Source organism: Oncorhynchus tshawytscha, linkage group LG33 (assembly GCF_018296145.1).
Source record: "Oncorhynchus tshawytscha isolate Ot180627B linkage group LG33, Otsh_v2.0, whole genome shotgun sequence".
NCBI lineage: Eukaryota > Metazoa > Chordata > Actinopteri > Salmoniformes > Salmonidae > Oncorhynchus > Oncorhynchus tshawytscha.
In genome coordinates this window covers 14,407,576-14,435,018 of record NC_056461.1, presented here as the reverse complement: position 1 = coordinate 14,435,018, position 27,443 = coordinate 14,407,576, and the positions used below count along the sequence as shown (strand labels likewise).

The window sequence follows — 27,443 nt, the reverse complement described above, 5'->3', positions numbered from 1 at the left end:
GGACTTAAGTGAATTAAGTGTCTTGTTGTGCACGCAGCATAATCTGATTTCTGTCCCTCTTACAGCAGAACTCGTGCCGCAGACCCCAAATCAAATTTGAGCAAGCAGAGAGTTGTAAGTCACTGCGCATTCCGATATGGCTTGAATGAGCTTCTGTGTTTTATCCCACGGGTTTGTTTGGGGACATTTAAAAAATGCATTTCGTGCAATTCTACACAGTTTGACATGATTTACTATGCCTCTCTTAAGGGGTATTTTGAGGGGTATATGGAGATGCATTTTCAAAACACAGTATAAGTGAAAGAAAACAGCTAACTTCCTGCATTTTGCCATGGGGCAGAGAGAAAAATGTAGTTTTATAATGCTATTCTACACATTTTGTCATGAGTCCGAGATAACATTTTTGCCATATTAAAGTAACTGTCTAGGGAAAATCCCACTTTTTTAAAGTTAATATTCTGTTAATTTATACCCAAATGTTGTTGACTCGTATTTTTGGCCAATGCTTAAATTGGAGAGAAAAAACACAACCTGTCACAAACAGACCATTTAAAAAATGCCTGCTTTTTTCTTATAGAGGATGATGTCATCCTTCTGAGGAGGATGAGTTGGCCAATCAGTGGTCTACTGGCATGAATATTTTTAATGGCCAATATACACCCACACCATTCTGTTGTTGGGGTACGCCCACACCATTCAAACACAGAAAAGCTACTTTTTGACATATCCTACATAATTTTTAAAAAATTAAGGAAAACTATTTCACTCATATTGTAATTAATTATAGGTCATATTTCATAGAAATCTGGAAACACTGGACAGTTACTTTAAAGGTTGCCTTTGGGCCAAAACACAAAAATAAAGGCTTTAAACTGTATAACTGACCAATGTACCATCATAGCAGGTCATTTAATGTGTTTTTTTTTTTTGGGGGGGGCTTGAATAAGATATTTGGCTACAGAAGCTCCATTTACCGAATTCTATATCTTCCGTCCAAAACACATTCTGTGAAATGAAGTCCACACATTATGGAGGGGTTTCTGGCTAGCTACAAGTCACTAGCTTCGCTAACAAACTACTTATGTTGGCCGCAGCGCGCATGACCAGAATGACACATCCACGACCCAAAGGCACACCCCATATATGTCGACCATTAAAGCTCATTTCCTGCAATTCTACTCCTTTTGCCATTGCTTATGGCATGTTTATATACTTTCTGGGGGCCTGGAGAGGGGGTCTACCTGTTCTAAATATTGGGAGGGGGCATATCCCCACAAGTTCACCTACGCTCTGATCTTCTCCACTATGGATTCATGCCATGCAATAAAATACACAGTCTGCAATGCAAAGCTGCTGTCAATATCCCTTTCACATAAAAGTAGCATAGAGCTAGTCCAGAAATGAATTATTCTCATATTTGCAAACAAATATGTGCACAATGACAAAACAATGCACAAGACAGCAGATATGGCATGCGAGTTAAATTATTAGCATGTGACACACACCACTGTATTTAGGGATGATTAGAGGGGGAATATGGAGCCACTCTGTCCCGCAACATGTGCACTCACCCTGTCCAAGCAACCCCGCTCCCCACTGCTTAGCCTACCCGAGCGAGACCCTGTGACATTTTAATGGGCGGCTGCCGCAAATATCAAAGAAGTTCCCCCGTTATTCTGTGCATGTAGTCGATAGCAGCAGGCGAGGAGATACACTAGAAAGGCTACACGAACAACAATTTGACGAAAGCTGATAAAGGACCTTTTTAAAGACGCGGGTCTTTCACCCATCATCATTGTCCTGTCTGTCTATTAGGCAGCATTATCTTGTGCTTTACTGTCGGGCTCGCAGCAGTCTCGTTTTATTCAACGTCTCCTACGATAAAAAAATGCCCCACAAACACAAACTAACAGCATCGAATTGGGTTATTCTGACCCAATTCCTGTCTCCCTAAACACAAGCGCAAACATTTCCACATTGGACAGATGTTTTTCATAACCACAACCATATTCGGAAAAAAAGGGAGAGTCGGCAACCGGGAGGAGAACAGGCAAATGACTCACATTCTATCGCCCGGAACCAGCAAGCGGCTCTCCACCATCATATCGGGCAGGAAATCCAGATTGTAGGATGAAGTCATGTTGCCCTGGTTCTGTGTCCCTCCGTGTACAGGCTGAGGATCCGCGCTCTCCTCTCTGCTCTGCCTGGCAAGTATACAGTGCGTCGCTCTGCTCTCTCAGCTCTCCCAGTTCGACAACTGCGCCTGGCCGCGGAGACGGAGAGGGGCAGGTGCAAGTGCCAGGGCCTCCCCAAGGCAGTAGACACACACTCGGCAGTTGTCACATCCTCTTCTTCACCCACATTAGTTCGTTTTTTTCTATCTAATCCTATCTGAAAATCCGCTCTGCTCAGGAAACTGTCGGGCTGTGGAATGCAGGTGCCGGGTCGGGAGGCGTTGCGGCCCCGCGCTGGAGCTAATCTTTAACCATTAGAACCCGTTATGTGCTAGATACCGTTATACCGGTTATTCCCGTGCATATGGGAAAATTAGCAGTCAGTGGAATTCTTCACAGTAATATATTAGGGTCATTATACTACAAAACTAACGATAGCCTAATAAGTGCAGCAATAAAAGCCCCCCCAAAATGTGTGCCTTTGCAATATTGAATTGTAGGAGGCTACACAACATAACTCGATATTTTCTGCCAGAAAGAATGCTTCGATTTGGTGACCTCTTTTCCATGAGGCGTTAACAACTCCATGGCCCAGCTGTAATCAATGTATATGATCGAATGCGCAAGGAGACGTGGCTAAGCACACTCATGAAAACCACATTTTGTATTTCTCATCCCTCTTGGCACTTAACATGGGCCATATAATTGATATATTGTTTAACGCAGCTAGGGTGGCAGGTATCCTAGCAGTGGTGGGCCAGTAACCGAAAGGTCACTGGTTCGAATCTGCGATCCGACGAGATTAAACATCTGTCTATATGTGCCCTTGACCAAGGCACTTAACCCTAATAGCTCCTGTAAGTCTCTCTGGATAAGAGTGTCTGCTAAATGACTCAAATGTAAGAAATGTAATGCCAATGGTATTTATTGTTCAGTAAATGAGTCAATCGTATGGGTGTTCATGAAATAAGCAGGATAGGATGCTGCTGTGCCCCCAAAACCAAATGCCTAGGAGTCAAAGCGCCCTCTCTGCTCATCCCTCTAGGGAGTCAAAGCGCCCTCTCTGCTCATCCCTCTAGGGAGTAAAAGCGCCCTCTCTGCTCATCCCTCTAGGGAGTCAAAGCCCCCTCTCTGCTCATCCCTCTAGGGAGTAAAAGCCCCCTCTCTGCTCATCCCTCTAGGGAGTAAAAGCGCCCTCTCTGCTCATCCCTCTAGGGAGTAAAAGCGCCCTCTCTGCTCATCACACTAGGGAGTAAAAGCGCCCTCTCTGCTCATCCCTCTAGGGAGTAAAAGCGCCCTCTCTGCTCATCCCTCTAGGGAGTAAAAGCGCCCTCTCTGCTCATCCCTCTAGGGAGTAAAAGGGAGACACTATAACAATAATGACTCTTTCTTGGCAACAGATGAAACTCTCTTGGGGAGAATTGAACAGGAACTGGGTCATGTGGAGCAAAAGAGTGAGCACACAGTGTACAGAGTGCGCCTGTTAGTGTGCAAGGTGGTGTGAGCCCAGGCACAGCTCTAGGGATAGTTTTCTTTTTTGCACATAATGGTTAAGGTCGGTGTATGGGGGGAGAAAACTGATCCTGCATCAGTACTTTAGGGCACAAAGTCCCTGGGGTGCAAACTGTACAGGACTGCATGTTTCACCGCACCTGACCACTATATAGTGAAATAGGTCATAAGTAAACAGCATGCTACTATATATAGCAGCATTATGTAGGATAGACGCGGTTGTCACGTTGGTATGAATGATTTGGGAGACAGGAATGCGTAATAGGGTTTTATTTACACCCAAATTACGGGGGACGAAGACCAAACAAACACTATACAAAACGCAGGGTTGAAACCCAAACAAAAGAGCGAGAAGTACCTCGAATAAATAACACAAGCGCACAATGACTCACACACGGGACGAGACCCGTAATCATCTGCTCAATCCACAATGGCACGAAAGCCAAAACACACAGCACAGGTACTCACACGACCAATGGACATTGGAACAATAATCAAAGGCACACTCATACAATTACTAATCACTGGGAATAGGTGCCAGGCGTGCCAGGTTAGCCATTTTAGAAACTTTTCTTTGTTTTGTAAGCATTACATGGCAAAGTAGCCAGACGGACGTGGATTCACAAACCACTGCTGGACAAGGGTAGGAGTGAAAATATCATGCTTACTACAAGTTTAGATATCAGCTAAATTACATTTAATCAATTAAACATTTCAAGACCCTCCCCTGGACTAAATAAAAAAAATACTTAACCCTCCCCCCTGATTGAAATTGAAAAAGCATGACCTTCCCCCATTTCCCCCGGGTAACAATTGTGTACTTTTCGACCGCTCACTTAGAATTAGTTCCTTCACAGGTTTAGAAGAAGTGGCTTCTAAACGCTAACTCCTGTTCGTATATAAGCTGGTTAGCATAGTTAGCATAGAGAAATCGCTGGGGGCAGTCAAAGCCGTTTCTAACTGTAAAAAACAGTTGATTGTGAAGATGACATGAACATGTATTTGGGTTGACATCCATACATACACCACTTTTTACCTCAGCATAGTGTGAAATACACATGTAAACAATAGCCTACATGTAGGCACATGTTGCTGGGGGGCAATGAGGAGATGAGGAGAAACTTTCCCCCCTGTCATCTTCCCAACCACGTATATGGTTTAGGTCACGTTCCATTGACTTCTTTACCACATCTATGATTATAGGGATTTCAGATATTTTTATGCCGTGAAGGAATGACGTCCTCACAGAACACGTGGGGTGTGTGTTTGCATGTACAGTATGTAGTTGTGGCTGTGTGTGTGTGTGTGTGTGTGTGCGTGTGCGTGCATGCCACATGCGTGTGAATCCGGGTGCTATCTTGCCGAACTCCAGACATCTTTTCACTTCCACGGCTGAGGTGCCAGTGCACGGAAAGACTTCACCAACCACATTGGCATTCACACACACACACACACACACACACACACACGCACACACGCGCACACGCGCACACGCGCACACACGCACACACACACGCACACACACACACACACACACACACACACACACACATTCACACGCGCACACGCACACACGCACACACACACACACACACACACACACACACACACACACACACACACACACACACACACTTTGCAGTCATACCTCCTTTTCTGTAATGAAGTAAGTTTAACAATGTGTCCTTCCTCGTAACACAGCACATTAACAGAGTGTTAACAATCCAACATTCACATTAAATTAATCTACAGCTTTAGAAAACACATTGAGCAAGTTTAATACACTCACACCTACTCCTTAACCCCTGATCCAGGAACAGTATCAGAGACAAGACAGAGCCGAATACTCTCACACTCCTTCCTAAACCCTGATTCAGGAACAGTGTCAGCGAAAGACACAGGTCATCTCCCAGTAGTAAGATATAGCAGCTCCAGTTTAAATGAGGGGTCACAGGAGTTTGTGTGTATGTTCTCATATGTATGTATGTATGTATGTATGTATGTATGTATGTATGTATGTGTGTGTGTGTGTGTGTGTGTGTGTGTGTGTGTGTGTGTGTGTGTGTGTCGTCACCCTTTGTCTGTAATGTAGCACTAGGACACGCTCTCTGATGCCCTGTGGCGAGGAGGCCTTGACCTATGACCTCACTACTTAAGGTCTTTACAGAAACCTAAACAAATAAGTGTTCAACTGCCTGTTCGGAGTCACCGGCACAATAATGTCCACAAGCCCGAGGCTTCCTATCACACAGACTATGAAATGTTTAATTGTCGATATAATTGCCATGTTCTCTGCCAGAGCTGCTAACCACCTTTTATTCAAGTGTCTCACCTTGTGCTCTTTGTCCATGTTTTCTCCTTCTCATTCTCTGTTTTCATAAAACCGTGTCTTACTCAAAGGAGAGTGGGACGAAAAGTCAAAGGGGGAATTATTGACTAGCCACACATCCAACCCTTACATACAAACTTCTATACAGACACCCATAAACACACATACTCAGAAGTCATACATACACACAGTCAACGCTGCTGTTCTATTATATACTATTGATTCGACTACCCACTCTGTTTAATCAATAAGGCCCAAGGAAGTGTGGTATCTGGCCAATATACCACGGCTAAGGGCTGTTCTTATTGGCCATATACCACAAACCCCAGAAGTACCTTATTGCTATTATAAACAGGTTAATAACATAATTAAAATAGTAAAATAAATGTTTTGGTCACACCCGTGGTATATAGTCTGTTTAACCATGGCATTGTTGAATAGTCCATTCTGATTGTCTTGAAGGGCATTCCAGAACGTGCATTATTTCCCTGTAACACACGGTGTATTGGAATGGCTATAGTTTATTTTTACATGTTTTGTTTGAGCTGCTTTTGAAAGCAACAGTCAAATTGAAAACAGTATTGGTATTGTTGAATTGGATTTTCATAATAGCAAGCTAGGACTGATGGTTTGGTTAGCTGTAAACTGTGTATGTGATGAATACATTTGATTTGATTGTGTTTTTACCCCCCCTCCCCCTCCACCCTTTCTGAGACGGAGAGGGAGAAAGAGAGAGAGAGAGAGAGAGAGAGGGATGGAGAGGGAGAACACACCACGCAGGACTAACAGATGTGAACCAACCTCTCTAACATACCATGCAGCAGGAGTTCAGACAGTTCAAACACCTCCATAAGACAGAATAACCACTACCGTTACATCATCAAAGTGAGACACTCCCAAAATAATAATGATCATCCTTCCTCTGAAGCTTCCCTGCTCCGCTTCTTTCTCTCACCCAAAGGATTGTGGGTAACAGCGTGCTCCACTCGTGATGAGTGTCTGTTTTTGAGACGTGAATATTTAATGTGAGTTCATGAATAAAGCAGGAGAGCAAGCAGCTGTGATTGAGGCTAAGTGGACATAGGAGGAACCTGCTGCAGGCCAGCTACACACAGACAGACAAATGCTCAAATGCTACACACATGATGTGTAAGTCAACTTAATTAGCAATAAAGGAGGTATTTCTGCTCTTTAAACACAAACCCAGACCCCCCCCAGTCAGTCATCTATATTGGTCTGGTTCATGTTTGGAACATAGTGTTCTAGAATGTCCAGACTCTCTCCTTCAATCTGATTGGCTGGTTGGTACCGTTCAGTTGGTCTACCTGTGAAGCTGCTTCCCTATATTAATCAATGCTCCATGACCTGTTTAACACACACACACACACACACACACACACACACACACACACACACACACACACACACACACACACACACACACACACACACACACACACACACAGAGAGAGACATAGAGACACAGAGACACACACACACACAGAGAGACATAGAGACACAGAGAGACACACACACACACACACACACACACGCACACACACACACACACACACACACACACACACACACACACACACACACACACACACACACACACACACACACACACACACACACACACACACACACACACACACACACACACACACAGAGACACAGAGACACAGACACACACACACAAACACACAGAGACACAGACACACACAGACACACAGACACACAGACACACAGACACACACAGACACACACAGACAAACACACAGACAAACACACAGACAAACACACACACAGACAGACACACACACACAGACAGACACACACACACACACACACACACACACACACACACACACACACACACACACACACGTAGACACACGCAGACACACACACACAGTGGGGTTTTCTAAGACATTCCGAACAAGTCTCTGGCTGTTGAGCAAATAGCACGTGACATGAGGGGTGACCCTCACACCCTGATGACAACTGTAGCGCCTGCCTCGGTCTGCCTCGGGGGTCTGTTGGTCTGGTCTACACGCCTTTAAACTGAACTGGGAGACAGAGACAGAAGAGGAGACTGTCTAACTTGACCCTGTCCTCTTACTGCACTTCCTCAGCTGTCTGGACTGTCTGGACAGCATCACACCAGAAAACACTGAGCATTGTGGAGCTCAAATGGTCTGAGTCACAATAAACTGTTTGAAACAACAATACAGCATGGAACTTCACTGTAAAGGCTGAGCCGTGGCTGGTCCTTGCCATGCTATACTGCTGTGTGTTTGGCTAGCCAGCCTGTCCTGTGTTGTGTTAGCCATAGACCTGGAGTCCCATGTTGCCAGTAATCTGGGATAACTATGGAATAATCCATCCTGTATTAGCTAGACCCTTAGTGTCTCTGTTATATTATTACTAAAGGTGATCCAGAGCCGGGTGCCTGTTTTGGGAAGAAAACATGTCCCTGTTAAACATCACTAGGAGGGGTGTGAGTGATGTAAAACACTGTCGGTACACACCTCTCCCCACAAACACCCACATAGTTACACATTCAGTAGTACGGTGTCCTGTATGGGTGTAGGAGGATAGAGGCTGTCCAAAACACTGTCCAGTCCAGCTGCAGTGCAACAGAGCTCCGGCTGTAATTGGCCATCGCCACGGTGACACAGAGGAGTTAAAATAAAGCCGCCTGGCTGTGGGCCTCCATTCATTACACCTCTCTCTCTCCTTCCCTCCCTCTCTCCTTCCCTCCCTCTCTCCTTCCCTCCGTCTCCCCTAACCACCTAACCACCTTCTCCCTGCACACCTCCCTCTCTCCTTCCCTCCGTCTCCATCCAACCTGTGCTGCCCTCTCCCTCTCCCCCTCCCCTAACCACCTTCTCCCTGCACCCCTCCATCTATCCTCCCTCTCCCCCCCCTTCTCCCCTCTGTTATTTTCCTCATTAAAGTGGGACCCAGGCAGTAGCGGTCACTGCCTCTCATTTATTTTCATTTGAAACTGGTGCAGCTCCACTGATCCTCTGGGGCTGAGCAGAGAGAGGGCAGGATGGTGTCATTCTGATAACAACCACCCAGCACACACACACACACACAGGTGTGCATGCACGCACACACACACACAGGTGTGCATAGCACGCACACACACACACACACACACACACACACAGGTGTGCATGCACGCACACACACAAAGCTCATAGCCACAGCTCATTCACTCCCTTTCTCTCACACTTGCACTCTTACCCTCTCGCTGGTGTGTGTGTCTGTGTGTGTGTTGATACTGGGTGTTACTTCCAGATGGGGAATCTCTTATTAAGCATAATCGTATTAGACTGAGGGAACTAATGACTACTGATGAACTAAGGACTATTGATCCAGAGAAGAGAGAGGGGCTGTATACAAAGCAGGACTGTGCTAGGGGACCGACCCAGGGGTAGGTGTGTGTGTGTGTGTGTCTGTGTGCATAGCACACACACACATGTACCCATACATTTATAACCACCATGTACTAATTTACCCAGCCTGACTCTCCTTATTGAAAAGGTGGGCCGGCGATTAAATGGGGCGTAATGATTCTGACGTGCTCTTTTCACTTTGCTGTAGCGGGTGGTTGGGCAGATTCATGAGGGCCCGGTGACTATTTTAGAGCCCATTGCCTCCACCTTCTCTGTTTCCTGGATAATGAGAGAGAGAGGTGCCACAACTGTGTTCTCTCAACCAACAGGAAGGGCCCTAAAAGGAGACTTCTACCCCATAGGCCATACGGGAGGCACACTAAGAGAAGCACACTTAGAGAAGCACACTTAGAAGGGAGCGCTTGGTTTAATGCTGACTGGGTTTACAGAGGAGGACCATCCATCCCTGTCTTGGTTTTATTGTCCCATAATAAAGCATTAATACACAAGGGTGATGTGTGATTTATTATTGTTTTACCACGTCTGGGCTGTGTTCATCGGTATGAGGTTAAGCCATGTTTTAAATAGCTATTAACTCTCAAAAGGTACATGTGGTTTATATTGCAAAAATACATCTACATATCTGTAAATCAGGGAGTAATGATTAAATGTGGAAGAGAGAGAGAGATTAAATGTGGAGGAGACAGAGAGAGATTAAATGTGGAGGAGACAGATTAAATGTGGAGGAGAGAGAGATTAAATGTGGAGGAGAGATTAAATGTGGAGGAGAGAGAGATTAAATGTGGAGGAGACAGAGAGAGATTAAATGTGGAGGAGACAGAGAGAGAGATTAAATGTGGAGGAGACAGAGAGAGAGATTAAATGTGGAGAAGACAGAGAGAGCGATTAAATGTGGAGGAGAGAGAGAGAGATTGAATGTGGAGGAGACAGAGATTAAATGTGGAGGAGACAGAGAGAGGGATTAAATGTGGAGAAGACAGAGAGAGCGATTAAATGTGGAGGAAACAGAGAGAGATTGAATGTGGAGGAGACAGAGATTAAATGTGGAGGAGACAGAGATTAAATGTGGAGGAGACAGAGAGAGGGATTAAATGTGGAGGAGAGATTAAATGTGGAGGAGACAGAGAGAGATATTAAATGTGGAGGAGACAGAGATTAAATGTGGAGGAGAGAGAGAGATTAAATGTGGAGGAGACAGAGAGAGATTGAATGTGGAGGAGACAGAGAGAGAGATTAAATGTGGAGGAGACAGAGATTAAATGTGGAGGAGACAGAGAGAGAGATTAAATGTGGAGGAGACAGAGAGAGAGATTAAAAGTGGAGGAGACAGAGAGAGAGATTAAATGTGGAGGAGAGATTAAATGTGGAGGAGAGAGAGATTAAATGTGGAGGAGAGAGAGATTAAATGTGGAGGAGACAGAGAGAGATTAAATGTGGAGGAGAGATTAAATGTGGAGGAGATAGAGAGAGAGATTAAATGTGGAGGAGACAGAGAGAGAGATTGAATGTGGAGGAGACAGAGATTAAATGTGGAGGAGAGAGATTAAATGTGGAGGAGACAGAGAGAGAGATTAAATGTGGAGGAGAGATTAAATTTGGAGGAGACAGAGAGAGAGATATTAAATGTGGAGGAGACATAGAGAGAGATTAAATGTGGAGGAGAGATTGAATGTGGAGGAGACAGAGATTAAATGTGGAGGAGAGAGATTACATGTGGAGGAGACAGAGAGAGAGATTAAATGTGGAGGAGATATTAAATGTGGGGGAGACAGAGAGAGAGATTAAATGTGGAGGAGACAGAGAGAGAGATTAAATGTGGAGGAGACAGAGAGAGAGAGATTAAATGTGGAGAAGACAGAGAGAGCGATTAAATGTGGAGGAGAGAGATTACATGTGGAGGAGACAGAGAGAGAGATGAAATGTGGAGGGAGAGATTAAATGTGGAGGAGACAGAGAGAGAGATTAAATGTGGAGGAGACATTAAATGTGGAGAGAGATTAAATGTGGAGGAGACAGAGATTAAATGTGGAGGAGAGAGAGATTAAATGTGGAGGAGACAGAGAGAGATTAAATGTGGAGGAGACAGAGAGAGAGATTAAATGTGGAGGAGACAGAGAGAGATTAAATGTGGAGGAGACAGAGATTAAATGTGGAGGAGAGAGAGATTAAATGTGGAGGAGACAGAGAGAGAGATTAAATGTGGAGGAGACAGAGAGAGATTAAATGTGGAGGAGACAGAGAGAGAGATTAAATGTGGAGGAGACAGAGAGAGAGATTAAATGTGGAGAAGACAGAGAGAGCGATTAAATGTGGAGGAGAGAGAGAGAGAGAGATTAAATGTGGAGGAGACAGAGAGAGAGATTGAATGTGGAGGAGACAGAGAGATTAAATGTGGAGGAGACAGAGAGCGAGATTAAATGTGGAGGAGAGATTAAATGTGGAGGAGACAGAGAGAGAGATTAAATGTGGAGGAGAGAGATTAAATGTGGAGGAGACAGAGAGAGAGATTGGATGTGGAGGAGACAGAGATTAAATGTGGAGGAGAGAGATTAAATGTGGAGGAGACAGAGAGAGAGATTCAATGTGGGGGAGATATTAAATGTGGAGGAGACAGAGAGAGAGATTAAATGTGGAGGAGATAGATTAAATGTGGAGAGAGAGAGAGATTAAATGTGGAGGAGGAGGAGATTAAAGATTATTAAATGTGGAGGAGATTAAATGTGGAGGAGATTACATGTGGAGGAGAGGAGAGATTAAATGTGGAGGTTAGAGAGAGAGATTAAATGTGGAGGAGAGAGAGATTAAATGTGGAGACAGAGAGAGATTAAATGTGGAGGAGAGAGAGAGAGATTAAATGTGGAGTAGAGAGAGCGATTAAATGTGGAGGAGACAGAGAGAGATTAAATGTGAGGGGGGAGAGATAGAGATTAAATGTGGAGGAGAGAGAGAGATTAAATGTGGAGGAGAGATTAAATGTGGAGGAGAGAGAGAGATTAAATGTGGAGGAGACAGAGAGAGAGATTAAATGTGGAGGAGACAGAGAGAGAGATTAAATGTGGAGAAGACAGAGAGAGAGATTAAACGTGGAGGAGAGATTAAATGTGAGGAGAGAGAGAGAGATTAAATGTGGAAGAGGAGAGAGATTAAATGTGGAGAGAGCGAGAGAGAGATTAAACGTGGAGAGAGAGAGATTAAATGTGGAGGAGAGATTAAATGTGGAGGAGAGATTAAATGTGGAGAGAGAGATTAAACGTGGAGGAGAGAGAGATTAAATGTAGAGGATGTGGAGAGAGAGAGAGAGAGAGAGAGAGAGAGAGATTAAACGTGGAGAGAGAGAGAGAGATTAAACGTGGAGGAGAGAGAGAGATTAAATATGGAGGAGAGATTAAATGTAGAGGACAGAGAGAGAGAGAGAGAGAGAGAGAGAGAGAGAGAGAGAGAGAGAGAGAGAGAACAGCAGACTGAAGTGGCTGACTGGCAGACTTATTGTTTCTCTGTGTCTGTCTCGTTGGAGCTGGATGTTTCTGTGCCCGCCCCATTGTCCCCCGTCTTCCTCACCTCCCTCCCTCTTCTCCCTCACTCTCTCTCTGACTGAGATCCAAATAAACAAAGCAGACACCTTTCAACAACCCCCCATAAATCCCGGAAACATGGGAGAGAGGGACAAGAGAGATGGAAAAAGAGAGATACAGAGAAGGAGAGGTTGGAGATTCTGTTGATCAAACATGAAAAGGTTTTTATCTGTTTTTGATCAATTTGGCGGCGGAACGAAACAGGCACATTTTTCACCCAAAATCCAAATATCTAGTCTACCCTTGTTCTCTCCATTCTCCTGTTTTCCTCCCTGCCCGCCCCATCCTCCTCTCCTCTCCCCCTTCCCTCTCTCCCTTCCTCCTCTCCTATCCCCCTTCCCTCTCTCCTCTCCCCTTCCTCCTCTCCTCTCCCCCCTTCCTCCTCTCCTCTCCCCCTTCCTCCTCTCCTATCCCCCTTCCCTCTCTCCTCTCCCCTTCCTCCTCTCCTCTCCCCCTTCCTCCTCTCCTCTCCCCCTTCCCTCTCTCCCTTCCTCCTCTCCTCTCCTATCCCCCTTCCCTCTCTCCTCTCCCCTTCCTCCTCTCCTCTCCCCCTTCCTCCTCTCCTCTCTCCCCCTTCCTCCTCTCCTCTCCCCCTTCCCTCTCTCCTCTCTGGATTACAGCGAGTAGTGTAAACACACACTCCCGATCCACATCCCCTGGCCAGCCTCCACCCCCTAGAGAGAGATGAAGCCCCTCACACCGTCCCTACCACCCCTCCGCTACCCCTCCGCTACCCCTCCATGACTCACATACAGAGAGAGGAGGCATGTAAAAGGAGGATGGGTTGGGGAGGAAAAGAGAGAAAGGGAGGTACAAGCATTGGATTTTACACTTGAACAAATGAACAGTCGCAGGACGGAAAGGAGGGACACCTAAACAGAACAACAAGCGAGAGCGAGAGGCAGAGAGAGAGAGGAGCAGACACTGACAGACATTGCAGTGAGATATGACAGAAACACAGACTGAACCAGAACACAAAACACACACTAAAACAGGAGATCACATGAGAGAGGGTCTGGGTAAGGTTTGGACAAAAAAAAATATATATATATATATGTGTGTGTATGTGTGTGTGTGTACCTCAGCAGCAGCTCGTCGGCCCTCGTGGATCCGGCGGTGGGGTGGGGTGCAGAAGGGGGGCAGCATATGCCGTCGACACACACACTCTGCACAAAGCCCAGCTCGGACGAGAGCTCCAACATCTCTGCTCTGCTCCCAACCGCTGGATTTTTCTCCTCCGATCCTTTTTTTTGTTCACCCTCTTTTTCTATTTCACAACAAGCGGCGGCTTTTTGCTCTCGGTCTCGCTCTCCCCCTCTCGTTCCTCGCGCTCTCTCGTTCCTATTCGCACTACAGAAACACACGTTCTCTCGTCCCCTCCCCTCTGCCTCCCGCTCTCTCTCTCTCTCTCTACCCCTCCCTCCATCTCTCTCTCTGGTGGAGCAGTGGAGACCCTGCTGGCTTGCCTGGCTGAAGTAATCTCCCCTGACAGCTCAGCTCATGTTGTTGTGTTGTGGGCCTATTTTACTCTAATACTAGCGCCCTGAGCAGACCAGCCTGACCCAGCCCAGTCCAACTCTGGTCTAGTCCAACTCAGTTTATTCTAGGCCAGCACAGAACAGTTTTAACCTAGTTCAGCCCAGCCGAGCATCGGCTAGCCTACAGTGCAGTCCAGCTGTCCAGTCCAGCCCAGCCCCCACTGAATGGAGCTATAGAGATAACCTACTGGATATGCCCAATACATTCCATGTTCTTTCCCAGCTAAAAGACTTGTCTCAGCTAGTGGCCCTTCCTAAGGGGGCCCTGCTAGCAGCTTCAGCTAGGCACCACTACCTGTCATACACACACGTGAATGCGTCACACACACACACACGCACGCACACACACAAACACATCAAATCCGGTATCTGTCACATCAGAGCCTGTCCTACTCACAGGAGACAGAGACAGAAGACTCAGGAAGCAGCTGATAAAAAAAAGTCATCCTTCTGTTTATTATGATTTATGCGTGTTTCACTGAGCCAGGAACAAAAAAAAGAGAGAAGCCTACAGCTTCATTAATGTCTCGATGTGTGTGCGTGTGCGTGTGCGTGTGCGTGCAATGAGGATAGAGCTTTTTAAAGTTATGGATTGTCTGGGAGCTTCATTAGAATGTTTGCAATACTGTGCAAAATAATATATGTCCTCTACAACACCTGCAAGGGACCAAGACAACGTGTTGGAAAAAACACCTATATTCACAGGTAAGACGCAGTACACAGCTTCAAACTCCAAGCCCCAATTGCTGAATTTAGTCCGTCTGTTGGTTTTTCATTGCACATCTGAGGGTCATCTTCACTACCCTACTTCTTTCTCAGTTCTACATTCTAAATGTATTCTACCCATGTCCCATCACCGACCCTGATGCCATCCGAAACTTTCAATCTGGATATTTCCTGCTGGGAGTGCCAATCTCCTTGTGTAAATCTCCTCTGCTGCTCTAGGATCAGTCCTGGAGGGGCCGTGAACATCTGGTCACGTCTGAGAGAGGGGTGAGAGGCCAGCACTCACATACAGACCTGAGGAAATGACCAATTACAATCCTGGATCAATTCTCATTTGCTGCGGATTTTTAGCATGATTGCATAGCGCCCTAACACCCTAACTAACCCAATCATATATCTCATTTTTGCTCTTTTTCCTCACCTCTCATGTACACACAAACACACACACATCGTAGTGTGACATCATTGTAACTTCAGGCCACTGCACAAATATACAGTACCTGTCACTGTCTTGTCCTCCTATGGTGTTTACAGTTGAATGAAATGACCTATTTATGGATGTTGTTTTTTCTCTCTCTCTCTCTCTCTCTCTCTCTCTCTCTCTCTCTCTCTCTCTCTCTCTCTCTCCCTCTCTCTCCCCTCAATCCCTTTCTCCCTCTTTCACCCTTCCTCTTTCTAACTCGGTCTGACAGTGAAAGGTCAATGCCCATTGGCTGCATGGGGGGCACTAGCTGATGTAAGAGCGTTGTCATGGTAACGTATGACAGGCAGTGTACTCTCCTAGCCAGACTCAGGGAGGGCAGGGACCCTTATACTAACCATGCCAAACCAGAGCCAGTCCTTGACTAAGACCAAGCCTGGGCCAAGCTATGACCACTACACACACTGAATGAGCCAAGAGAGAGAGATTAGCAACCAAAAAGTCTTAGCAGTAAGTTCTTTGGCAACGTTATTGTACCTTTAACAGTTGTGCCAATAAAGTTTGACTTTGAATGTGTGAGGGAGAGTGGAAGAGGAGTAGAAGGGGGGGGGGGGTAAATTCTGTTATGTCTGTGAGTCACCATTATGCTGAGCTTGGCTTCCTGTTCATAAAAGAAGGATTACCAAAGTCTGCAGGCACATCTTTTCCTATTTCTCCCTCTCTACCTTTATCTCTTCAGGCCTCGCTTGGACTGAGTAGAGAACAAGAGTACACATCTTCATCTCTTCAGGCCTCGCTCGGACTAAGTAGAGAACAAGAGTACACATCTTCATCTCTTCAGGCCTCGCTTGGACTGAGTAGAGAACAAGAGTACACATCTTCATCTCTTCAGGCCTCGCTTGGACTGAGTAGAGAACAAGAGTACACATCTTCATCTCTTCAGGCCTCGCTCGGACTGAGTAGAGAACAAGAGTACACATCTTCATCTCTTCTCGCTTCAGAGTACACATCTTCATCTCTTCAGGCCTCGCTCGGACTGAGTAGAGAACAAGAGTACACATCTTCATCTCTTCAGGCCTCGCTCGGACTGAGTAGAGAACAAGAGTACACATCTTCATCTCTTCAGGCCTCGCTCGGACTGAGTAGAGAACAAGAGTACACATCTTCATCTCTTCAGGCCTCGCTCGGACTGAGTAGAGAACAAGAGTACACATCTTCATCTCTTCAGGCCTCGCTCGGACTGAGTAGAGAACAAGAGTACACATCTTCATCTCTTCAGGCCTCGCTCGGACTGAGTAGAGAACAAGAGTACACATCTTCATCTCTTCAGGCCTCGCTCGGACTGAGTAGAGAACAAGAGTACACATCTTCATCTCTTCAGGCCTCGCTCGGACTGAGTAGAGAACAAGAGTACACATCTTCATCTCTTCAGGCCTCGCTCGGACTAGAGAGTAGAGAACAAGAGTACACATCTTCATCTCTTCAGGCCTTCAGGCCTCGCTCGGACTGAGTAGAGAACAAGAGTACACATCTTCATCTCTTCAGGCCTCGCTTGGACTGAGTAGAGAACAAGAGTACACATCTTCATCTCTTCAGGCCTCGCTCGGACTGAGTAGAGAACAAGAGTACACATCTTCATCTCTTCAGGCCTCGCTTGGACTGAGTAGAGAACAAGAGTACACATCTTCATCTCTTCAGGCCTCGCTTGGACTGAGTAGAGAACAAGAGTACACATCTTCATCTCTTCAGGCCTCGCTCGGACTGAGTAGAGAACAAGAGTACACATATTTATCTCTTCAGGCCTCGCTTGGACTGAGTAGAGAACAAGAGTACACATCTTCATCTCTTCAGGCCTCGCTCGGACTGAGTAGAGAACAAGAGTACACATATTTATCTCTTCAGGCCTCGCTCGGACTGAGTAGAGAACAAGAGTACACATCCGCACTCCTCCCCTTTCCCCCTTTCTCATCCCTTACTCCCCTAACATCCCCTTAAGCATTCTGCCCGTATTCATCCATTCAAGAAATCCTCTCATCCTCCTCTCCCCCTGTCTCTCCCTTCCTTTCTCTCAGTCTTTCCCTCCTCTGTTTCCTAGCAAGAAAAATACAACAATAATAAATGATTTAGATTTTTTTTCCCAAAGAAAGAAAAAGCTTGACTCGGCAGTTTGACTGTAAGACAGGAGAAGGCAATAAAACTTGCATTAGATGCCAGATTCTGCAATCAGGCCGGGGTATGAAGAATTCATCTTATCTTCCCCACGCACACAGCGGAGGACAAGAGAACCCATTATGGGATGTTTTCATCCGTTGTGGCGTCTCAAGTCTCACTTCGGAACAGATAACAGCGCTCTTGTCGCCCTGACAACGCCCTTATGTGTTAGTAAACAAACGGCTGTGTGGTTCAGACGAACCGAGAAGGACAGGGGGGTTCAGAGAGACAATCTACACTGAAAGGAGGGATGGAAGGATGGATGGATGAAGGACCCACGGGAGAGATAAACCGCTCTTCCTCTCTTCTCCCGACTCCAAAGCCAAGGACATCCATATGCCGCAAACAAAGGGATGGATTAAAAAGAAAGAGGCAGAGAACGGAGCAATCAACAAGGCTAATCAACACCTCTTTAATACCGAGCACCATGGGTAATAATAATATCTTCCCTAAGGTCAACTAGGACTTAAAGCCCTAGTATATAGGCCTACACAAGAAAATAATAAAGGAAGGAAAAATACACACCGACACCCACCCATACACTTTACCCATACACTTTACCCACCCATACACTTTACCCACCCATACACTTTACCCACCCATACACTTTACCCACCCATACACTTTACCCACCCATACACTTTACCCACCCATACACTTTACCCATACACTTTACCCATACACTTTACCCACCCATACACTTTACCCACCCATACACTTTACCCACCCATACACTTTACCCATACACTTTACCCACCCATACACTTTACCCACCCATACACTTTACCCATACACTTTACCCATACACTTTACCCACCCATACACTTTACCCATACACTTTACCCACCCATACACTTTACCCACCCATACACTTTATCCACCCATACACTTTACCCCCCCCCCCCACGCAGGCAGGTGTCTGTGGTTGTGCATTGGAAAGCAGGAGAAAGCAGGGCTGTTCCGTTTACAGGCATTAGCACATAGAAATGAATTTGTCACCTTCCATTAAGGGAAAAGCAGCCCTTGTGGCTTGTCAATTATCTCTTAACAGTGGAGAAAACACACAACAGGACGCCTGTCCCGAGTTTCAGAGTGTTTGTGTGAATAAATAGTGTGTGTGTGTGTGTGCGTGCGTGTGTGTGTGTGTATGTAAGAGGTTATGCGTTTGTGTGTTTGTGCATGTGTGTGTCGGTGTGTATATCTGCGTATGCCTGAGTGCATCAGTATGTGAGTGTGACTATGTTCGACAAAAGGCTCGTTACTAGTAAAGTCCTTCATTATTTCTGAGATTAATTTCTGCGATATAGTTGCCCGTGGTCCGTTTACAGTAATGTGACAGAGAGAGAGAGACAGTAGCATTGTGTTTAGATTCTGCCTTCTGTCTTCAAACTCTCTCTCCCTCTCCTCCCTCACTCTCTCTCTCTCCTCCCTCACACTCTCTCTCTCCTCCCTCACACTCTCTCTCTCCTCCCTCACACTCTCACTCTCTCCTCCCTCACTCTCTCTCTCCTCCCTCACACTCTCTCTCTCCTCCTTCACTATCTCTCTCCTCCCTCACTATCTCTCTCCTCCCTCACTCTGTCTTGTGGAACATTTGCACATTATTAGAAGGATAATGAATATCAACTATGTTCGACAAATGTATTTTGGGAAGCACTAAAAAAAACAAATCTCATGTCGCTCTCTCTGTGTGAAGTAGCAGACTGTCACATTCACTGTGTCTAGAGAGAGAGAGAAAACATGGTGGATTATACCATAAAGACAGAATGTTCCAAAAAATACACATGTATGACTGTAAAGTTTCTATAGCGATGTACAGTAGGATGGTGTTGATGTCAACATTGCTGTAATGTAGCCGAGTGTACAGCTGTAATGTTGGGGTGTAGTAGTTGACATACAGCTGTAATGTTGGGGTGTAGTAGTTGACATACAGCTGTAATGTTGAGGTGTAGTAGTTGACATACAGCTGTAATGTTGAGGTGTAGTAGTTAACATACAGCTGTAATGTTGAGGTGTAGTAGTTAACATACAGCTGTAATGTTGAGGTGTAGTAGTTGACATACAGCTGTAATGTTGAGGTGTAGTAGTTAACATACAGCTGTAATGTTGAGGTGTAGTAGTTGACATACAGCTGTAATGTTGAGGTGTAGTAGTTGACATACAGCTGTAATGTTGAGGTGTAGTAGTTAACATACAGCTGTAATGTTGAGGTGTAGTAGTTGACATACAGCTGTAATGTTGAGGTGTAGTAGTTGACATACAGCTGTAATGTTGGTGTAGTAGTTGACATACAGCTGTAATGTTGAGGTGTAGTAGTTAACATACAGCTGTAATGTTGGTGTAGTAGTTAACATACAGCTGTAATGTTGAGGTGTAGTAGTTAACATACAGCTGTAATGTTGAGGTGTAGTAGTTGACATACAGCTGTAATGTTGAGGTGTAGTAGTTAACATACAGCTGTAATGTTGAGGTGTAGTAGTTGACATACAGCTGTAATGTTGAGGTGTAGTAGTTGACATACAGCTGTAATGTTGGTGTAGTAGTTAACATACAGTTTAAGAGGGTTGACGTAAACGTTGCAGTAAGGTAAAGTGTATGATCGTAATGTTGCCGCAACATCACGCTGTTGTGACGGTGTTCCTGTAACGCTGTGTGAGTGTTGGGAATGTGTTGCCGTAACGTTCCAGTGGTTGTGATGATGTTGCCGTGTAGTGAGACTCTCTAATTGGCTCACCTGTCTCTCAGCCATCTGGAGCTCTGCTAAAAACTCCACGCACGCACGCACACACACACACACAGTGTACCAACCAAAAAGGCTTAAATCCACCAATCAGTGCAGATGAAGGCGAGGAGATCGGTTAAAGAAGGATTTGTAAGCCGTGAGACAATTGAGACATGGGTTGTGTGTGTGTGCCATTCAGAGTGTGAATGGACAAGACAAAATATTTAAGGGCCTTTGAACGGGGTATGGTAGTCGTTGCCAGGTGCACCGGTTTGTGTTAAGATCTGCAACGCTGCTGGGTTTTTCACGCTCAACAGTTTCCTGTGTGTATCAAGAATGGTCCACCACCCAAAGGACATCCAGCCAACTTGACACAACTGTGGAAAGTATTGGAGTCAACATGGGCCAGCCTCCCTGTGGAACGCTTTCGACACCTTGTAGAGTCCATGCCCAGGTGAATTCAGCCTGTTCTGAGGGAAAAGGGGGTGGTCCCCCGAATCCCAATATTAGGAAGGTGTTCTTAATGTTTTGTACATACACACACACAAACAGAAGGGGAGAAATTCTGATACACACATTGTAAACTGAAGATCTACTGTATACTGAAGAACTACTGTATACTGAAGAACTACTGTATACTGAAGAACTACTGTATACTGAAGAACTACTGTAAACTGAAGATCTACTGTATACTGAAGAACTACTGTATACTGAAGAACTACTGTATACTGAAGAACTACTGTAAACTGAAGATCTACTGTATACTGAAGAACTACTGTATACTGAAGAACTACTGTATACTGAAGAACTACTGAATACTGAAGAACTACTGTATACTGAAGAACTACTGTATACTGCAGAACTACTGTATACTGAAGAACTACTGTATACTGAAGAACTTGTGTATACTGAATAACTACTGTATACTGAAGAACTAGTGTATACTGAAACACTAGTGTATATTGAAAAACTACTGTATACTGAAGAACTAGTGTATACTGAAGATCTACTGTATACTGAAGATCTACTGTATCCTGAAGAACTAATGTATACTGAAGAACTAGTGTATACTGAATAACTAGTGTATACTGAAAAACTACTGAATACTGAAGAACTACTATATACTGAAGATCTACTGAATACTGAAGAACTTCTATATACTGAAGATCTACTGAATACTGAAGAACTACTATATACTGAAGATCTACTGAATACTAGTGGATCCAGAAAATGATATACTACACTTACAATGTATCCACCAGACACCTCAGTTAGGGCCAGAGGCCAAACAGAGAGGCTTACAGTATTTGGACTTAGATAGACCCCCACCACCATCTCTCCCTCTCTACCTCCCTCCGTTCCTCCCTCTCTCCCCGACAGCGTTGGCACAGACATTCATCTTGTCCTCCCCTCACAGAGAGCATCAGCTGGAAGGAAAACATTCCTCTATCCCAGAGAACCCTGGGCCAGGGAGGGTGAGCAGGGGGGCAGGGGAGAGCCTGTCAAACCTGCTCTTGTGTCTAGACTGGTTCATCAGCCCAATATGAGGGGGGGATGGCAAGATAAGGGGGATGTGTGTGTGTGTGTGTGTGTGTGTGGGATGGGAGGGAGTGCTGTATAACTGACAACAGCTGGGGGTATTGACTACCCACTGTGCACCACTATGCCTCTGACCTCTAACCTCTCACACCCTCCTTACCGTGGTTTATGCGTCCATGTACATCATGGCTGATTAGGTAACTGATAAATGCATTCTCACATAGGTTTCTAATTGGCTGATTATGTATTGACATTCCTCCACAGACGAAGTGTATCGCAAATGTGTCTGTCTGTGTCTGGTGTCTGTCTGTTGGCATCTTGGTATAAGGAGAAGGTATGGATGTCTACCGCTGTCTGACTGTGTGGTGTGTGTGTGTGTGGGGTGTGTGTGTGTGTGTGTGTGTGTGCGTGAATCAGTTCTCAGTACCCAATGTGTTCCAGGTCACTGATCTGAATCCTGTCTGACTATCACCTCTCACTGGCCTTACTCACACAGTCACAAAAATGTACACGCAAGTACACACACACACACATACACATACACACACCTTACTGGTGTGCAGGGCATTTTTTTTCCCAAGGATCGGTTTTATCCGACATACCTCTGTCCTGTTTGCACTGTAATGACATCCTGTAGAGTGTGTGTGTGTGTGTGTGTGTGACTAGGTGTGTGTGAAGATTGATGGACCTGTCTGTGCAGTGTACACCTTGTCTCTCTGTCTGTGTGCCTCCTAAAGAGAGGGAACGTTCGAGAGAGAGAGAGAGAGAGCTAGGCTCCCAATTGAATATAACGTGCCTATTCTTCATCTCTCTCCCTCCTCTTCATCTCTCTGTCCCTCCTTGTTGTTCGTCTCTTCATAATTCATGTGTTTGGATGAAAAATGGACGAACACAGAGCATGACACTAGAAAAGCCGTCTGCAATTAAAACCCAATGAGAATTTAATCCCACACTCCTACAGTCAGACACAGACAGACGGATGGATGAACAGAGGGAGGGAGGGACGGAGGGAGGGAGGAGTAAATATCTGCCACAAACAGGCAGGATGCATTGGTTTAAAAAGTAGCTAGGAAATAATTACAATTTCAGAAAAAAATCTTTGATCTCACTGGTATCGTCGTCATCATCATCATACTAAACCCATAATATCTGAAATCGTTGTACCTGTGGTCATGTAGCTGATATTTTCAGAGTGGCTGTGTGTTCCCCCTGTGTGAAATAAGTGCAGACACTGCCCTGGTGTAAACGCTAAGTGAATGTGACCCTAGGTCTGCTGACGGTGTTTCCCCTCCTACATCTCAGCTCTACAGTCACCAGCACACCTAATACACTACCATCTTTACAGGGCTCGTGTGTGTGTGTGTGTGTGTGTGTGTGTGCGTGTGTACTTTGTGTGTTTGGGGGAGAGGGGGGCGTAGTTGGGATGTTTGTGAAGAGTGGGTTTGAAGCGTCAGAGAGAGTGGTGTGTGTGTGTGTGTGTGTGTGTGTGTGTTCCTGAATTTTGTGAAGCTGGCTGTTGTGAAGGCTTCCATCTGCTGCCAATCACCAGGGAATACATGAGACCCAGCAAAGAGCCTTAAACACTGATAACCACACAACACTACCGTAGAAAGAGACATGGAGAGAGAGTGAGGGAGCAAGAGAGGGAGAGTGAGAGAAAGAGAAAGATAGGGAGAGAAAGGGGATAAAGAGAGGGAGGGAGAGAGAGGAAGGGTGAAAAAGTGAGAGGTGGAGAGGAGAGAGACAGAGAGATAGGGAGAGAAAGGAGATAAAGAGGGGTGGAGAGAGGAGAGAGAGCGACAGAGAGAGACAGAGAGAGATAGGGGGAGAAAGGAGATAAAGAGAGGTGGAGAGAGGAGAGAGACAGAGAGAGAAAGGAGATAAAGAGAGGGAGAGAGAGGAGAGAGAGAGACAGAGAGAGAAAGGAGATAAAGAGGGGTGAAGAGAGGAGAGAGAGAGAGACAGAGAGACAGAGAGAGAAAGGAGAGAAAGAGAGGGAGGGAGAGAGAGGAAGGGTGAAAAAGAGAGAGGTGGAGAGAGGAGAGAGACAGAGACAGAGAGAGATAGGGAGAGAAAGGAGATAAAGAGGGGTGGAGAGAGGACAGAGAGAGACAGAGAGAGACAGAGAGAGAGACAGAGAGAGATAGGGAGAGAAAGGAGATAAAGAGAGAGAGAGAGAGAAAGGAGATAAAGAGAGGGAGAGAGAGAGACAGAGAGAGACAGAAAGAGACAGGGAGAGAAAGAGAGGGAGAGAGAGATAGAGACAGAGAGAGAAAGGAGATAAAGAGAGGTGGAGAGAGGAGAGAGAGAGAGACAGAGAGAGATAGGGGGAGAAAGGAGATAAAGAGGGGTGGGAGAGAGAGAGAGAGAGAGACAGAGAGAGATAGGGAGAGAAAGGAGATAAAAGGGGTGGAGAGAGAGAGAGAGAGAGAGACAGGGGGAGAAAGGAGATAAAGAGAGGTGGAGAGAGGAGAGAGAGAGAGACAGAGAGAGATAGGGGGAGAAAGGAGATAAAGAGGGGTGGAGAGAGGAGAGAGAGACAGAGAGAGATAGGGGAGAAAGGAGATAAAGAGAGGTGGAGAGAGGAGAGAGAGAGAGACAGAGAGAGATAGGGGAGAAAGGAGATAAAGAGAGGTGGAGAGAGAGAGAGAGAGAGAGAGACAGAGAGAGATAGGGAGAGAAAGGAGATAAAGAGAGGGAGAGAGAGATAGAGACAGAGAGATAAAGGAGATAAAGAGAGGGAGAGAGGGAGAGAGAGACAGAGAGAGAAAGGAGATAAAGAGAGGTGGAGAGAGGAGAGAGAGAGAGATAGAGAGAGATAGGGGAGAAAGGAGATAAAGAGGGGTGGAGAGAGGAGAGAGAGAGAGAGACAGAGAGAGATAGGGGGAGAAAGGAGATAAAGAGAGGTGGAGAGAGGAGAGAGAGAGACAGAGAGAGATAGGGGGAGAAAGGAGATAAAGAGAGGGAGAGAGACAGAGAACTGGTGTATGCTGCTAGCTTTCTTCTTCCAGCATTTGAGTTGTTATCTCAGGGATCTGACAATACTGTGTACGTAAGAACCCCAGTCATCCTCAATGCTGCCACACACACACACACACACACACACACACACACACACACACACACACACACACACACACACACACACACACACACACACACACACACACACACACACACACACACACACACACACACACACACACACACACACACACACATACACACACACACACACACACACCTCCTGTCTCATTTACAGCACTCCCCAGTGAGTCCATCTGCATAGCCATGCCAGGCGCTGGCTGCTATGCCATCTAGTGAGACTGCCCCTCTCATGAATATTCAGTGGCACCAAGGCTGGGGCCACTGTGCCCACCGGTATGGTTAACGCTGTTGCCACGGTGAGACGCCCGTTGCCACGTGGTGGCCGTAGAGACAATAACAGACGCAGCGCACCTAGACGGGGCATTGTGTGGGCCACCGGTAATTAGACACTCTACTGTGTGTGTGTTTCTGTGTGTGTCTGTGTGTGTGTGTATCTCTCTCTGTGTGTGTACCACTCTTTATGCTGCTCTACTCATAATTACAGAGCATCATGTAAGGCCTGGAGCTAAATACCTGCACTAATGCATGCTGCTAGGAGAAAGAGACAACTACCTGTACTACACTACGACAATACAAGACATCACAGTGTGTGTGTGTGTGTGTGTGTGTGTGTGTGTGTGTCAGGAAGTCGGGATCAGGTCCAGGTAGGTTGTGTGTAGTAGTGTACAGTAGCCTCTACTAACTATCAGCTGGTCTCTCTTATTGTCCATAATCACCTCACAGAGTTGTCATTAGCCCAGAGCTGATAATAATACCATCAACCCCCCTCGTTTTATTTCCCCCATGTTCTATCCACCCCCCTCAACCCTCTCTACCTCCCCACCCCTCCCCGTCTCCCCACCCCTCCCTTGTTCCTCCCCTCCCTCCATCCCCCTCTTTCTCTGCCTCCCAACACCACTCCCCATCTCTCACACCTTGTTCCTCCCTTCATCCCCCTCTTTCTCTACCTCCCAACACCACTCCCCGTCCCTCACACCTTGTTCCTCCCCTCCCTTCATCCCCCTCTTTCTCTACCTCCCAACACCCCTCCCCGTCCCTCACACCTTGTTCCTCCCCTCCCTTCAACCCCCTCTTTCTCTGCCTCCCAACACCCCTCCCCATCTCTCACACCTTGTTCCTCCCTTCCCTTCATCCCCCTCTTTCTCTACCTCCCAACACCCCTCCCCGTCCCTCACACCTTGTTCCGCCCCTCCCTTCAACCCCCTCTTTCTCTGCCTCCCAACACCCCTCCCCATCTCTCACACCTTGTTCCTCCCTTCCCTTCATCCCCCTCTTTCTCTACCTCCCAACACCACTCCCCGTCCCTCACACCTTGTTCCTCCCCTCCCTTCATCCCCCCTTTCTCTACCTCCCAACACCCCTCCCCGTCCCTCACACCTTGTTCCTCCCCTCCCTTCAACCCCCTCTTTCTCTGCCTCCCAACACCCCTCCCCATCTCTCACACCTTGTTCCTCCCCTCCCTTCATCCCCCTCTTTCTCTACCTCCCAACACCCCTCCCCGTCCCTCACACCTTGTTCCGCCCCTCCCCCCTCCCTTCAACCCCCTCTTTCTCTGCCTCCCAACACCCCTCCCCATCTCCCTCACACCTTGTTCCTCCCTTCCCCCCTTCATCCCCCCCTCCCCGTCCCTTTCTCTTCATCCCCCTCTTTCTCTGCCTCCCAACACCCTCCCCGTCCCTCACACCTTGTTCCTCCCCTCCCTTCATCCCCCTCTTTCTCTGCCTCCCACCTTGTTCCTCCCCTCCCTTCATCCCCTCTTTCTCTGCCTCCCAACACCCCTCCCCATCTCTCACACCTTGTTCTGAGTCTCAGTCACGCTGCAGAATGTCTGCTGAATAACGAGCCCAGTGTCAATCAAACCAACTGAGAATTACTTGTTTCTTCGTGTGTGTGTGTGTGTGTGTGTGTGTGTGTGTGTGTGTGTGTGTGTGTGTGTGTGTGTGTTGTGTGTTGGGAGGAGGAACGCGAGGGTGTGAAGGTAGAGGAAGTGAACACACATTCCGGAACGACACAGCTGTGTGGCGGATTACTGTAGCTAACAGTGTGTGTGTGTGTGTGTGTGTGTGTGTGTGTGTGTCCCACAGCTTTATTTTCCTCAAACAGAGAGGAAAACAAAACCAAAGTATTCTTCCCTAATTAAATACAACCTAAATCTTTCCC

General features: G+C 46.3%; 1 protein-coding gene across 20 annotated transcripts in view; it reads right to left on the bottom strand.

Annotated features, from left to right (window-relative positions):
- LOC112235800 (CUGBP Elav-like family member 2) overlaps positions 1 to 27,443 on the bottom strand; it is a 218,136-nt gene that overhangs the window by 119,226 nt on the left and 71,467 nt on the right. For 3 of the 20 annotated variants that reach the window (XM_042311686.1, XM_042311688.1, XM_042311684.1), the window contains exon 1: positions 14,099 to 14,373. The exons of 1 other annotated variant lie outside the window; for it this stretch is intronic. In XM_042311686.1, the coding sequence (XP_042167620.1) occupies positions 14,099 to 14,220 (122 nt within the window). In that variant the 5' untranslated portion in view covers positions 14,221 to 14,373. Of the gene's footprint in view, positions 1 to 2,063; positions 2,491 to 14,098; positions 14,384 to 27,443 lie in introns of those variants that run through there. 16 more of the 20 variants (XM_042311687.1, XM_042311685.1, XM_042311689.1 and 13 more) reach the window with 13 other exon arrangements.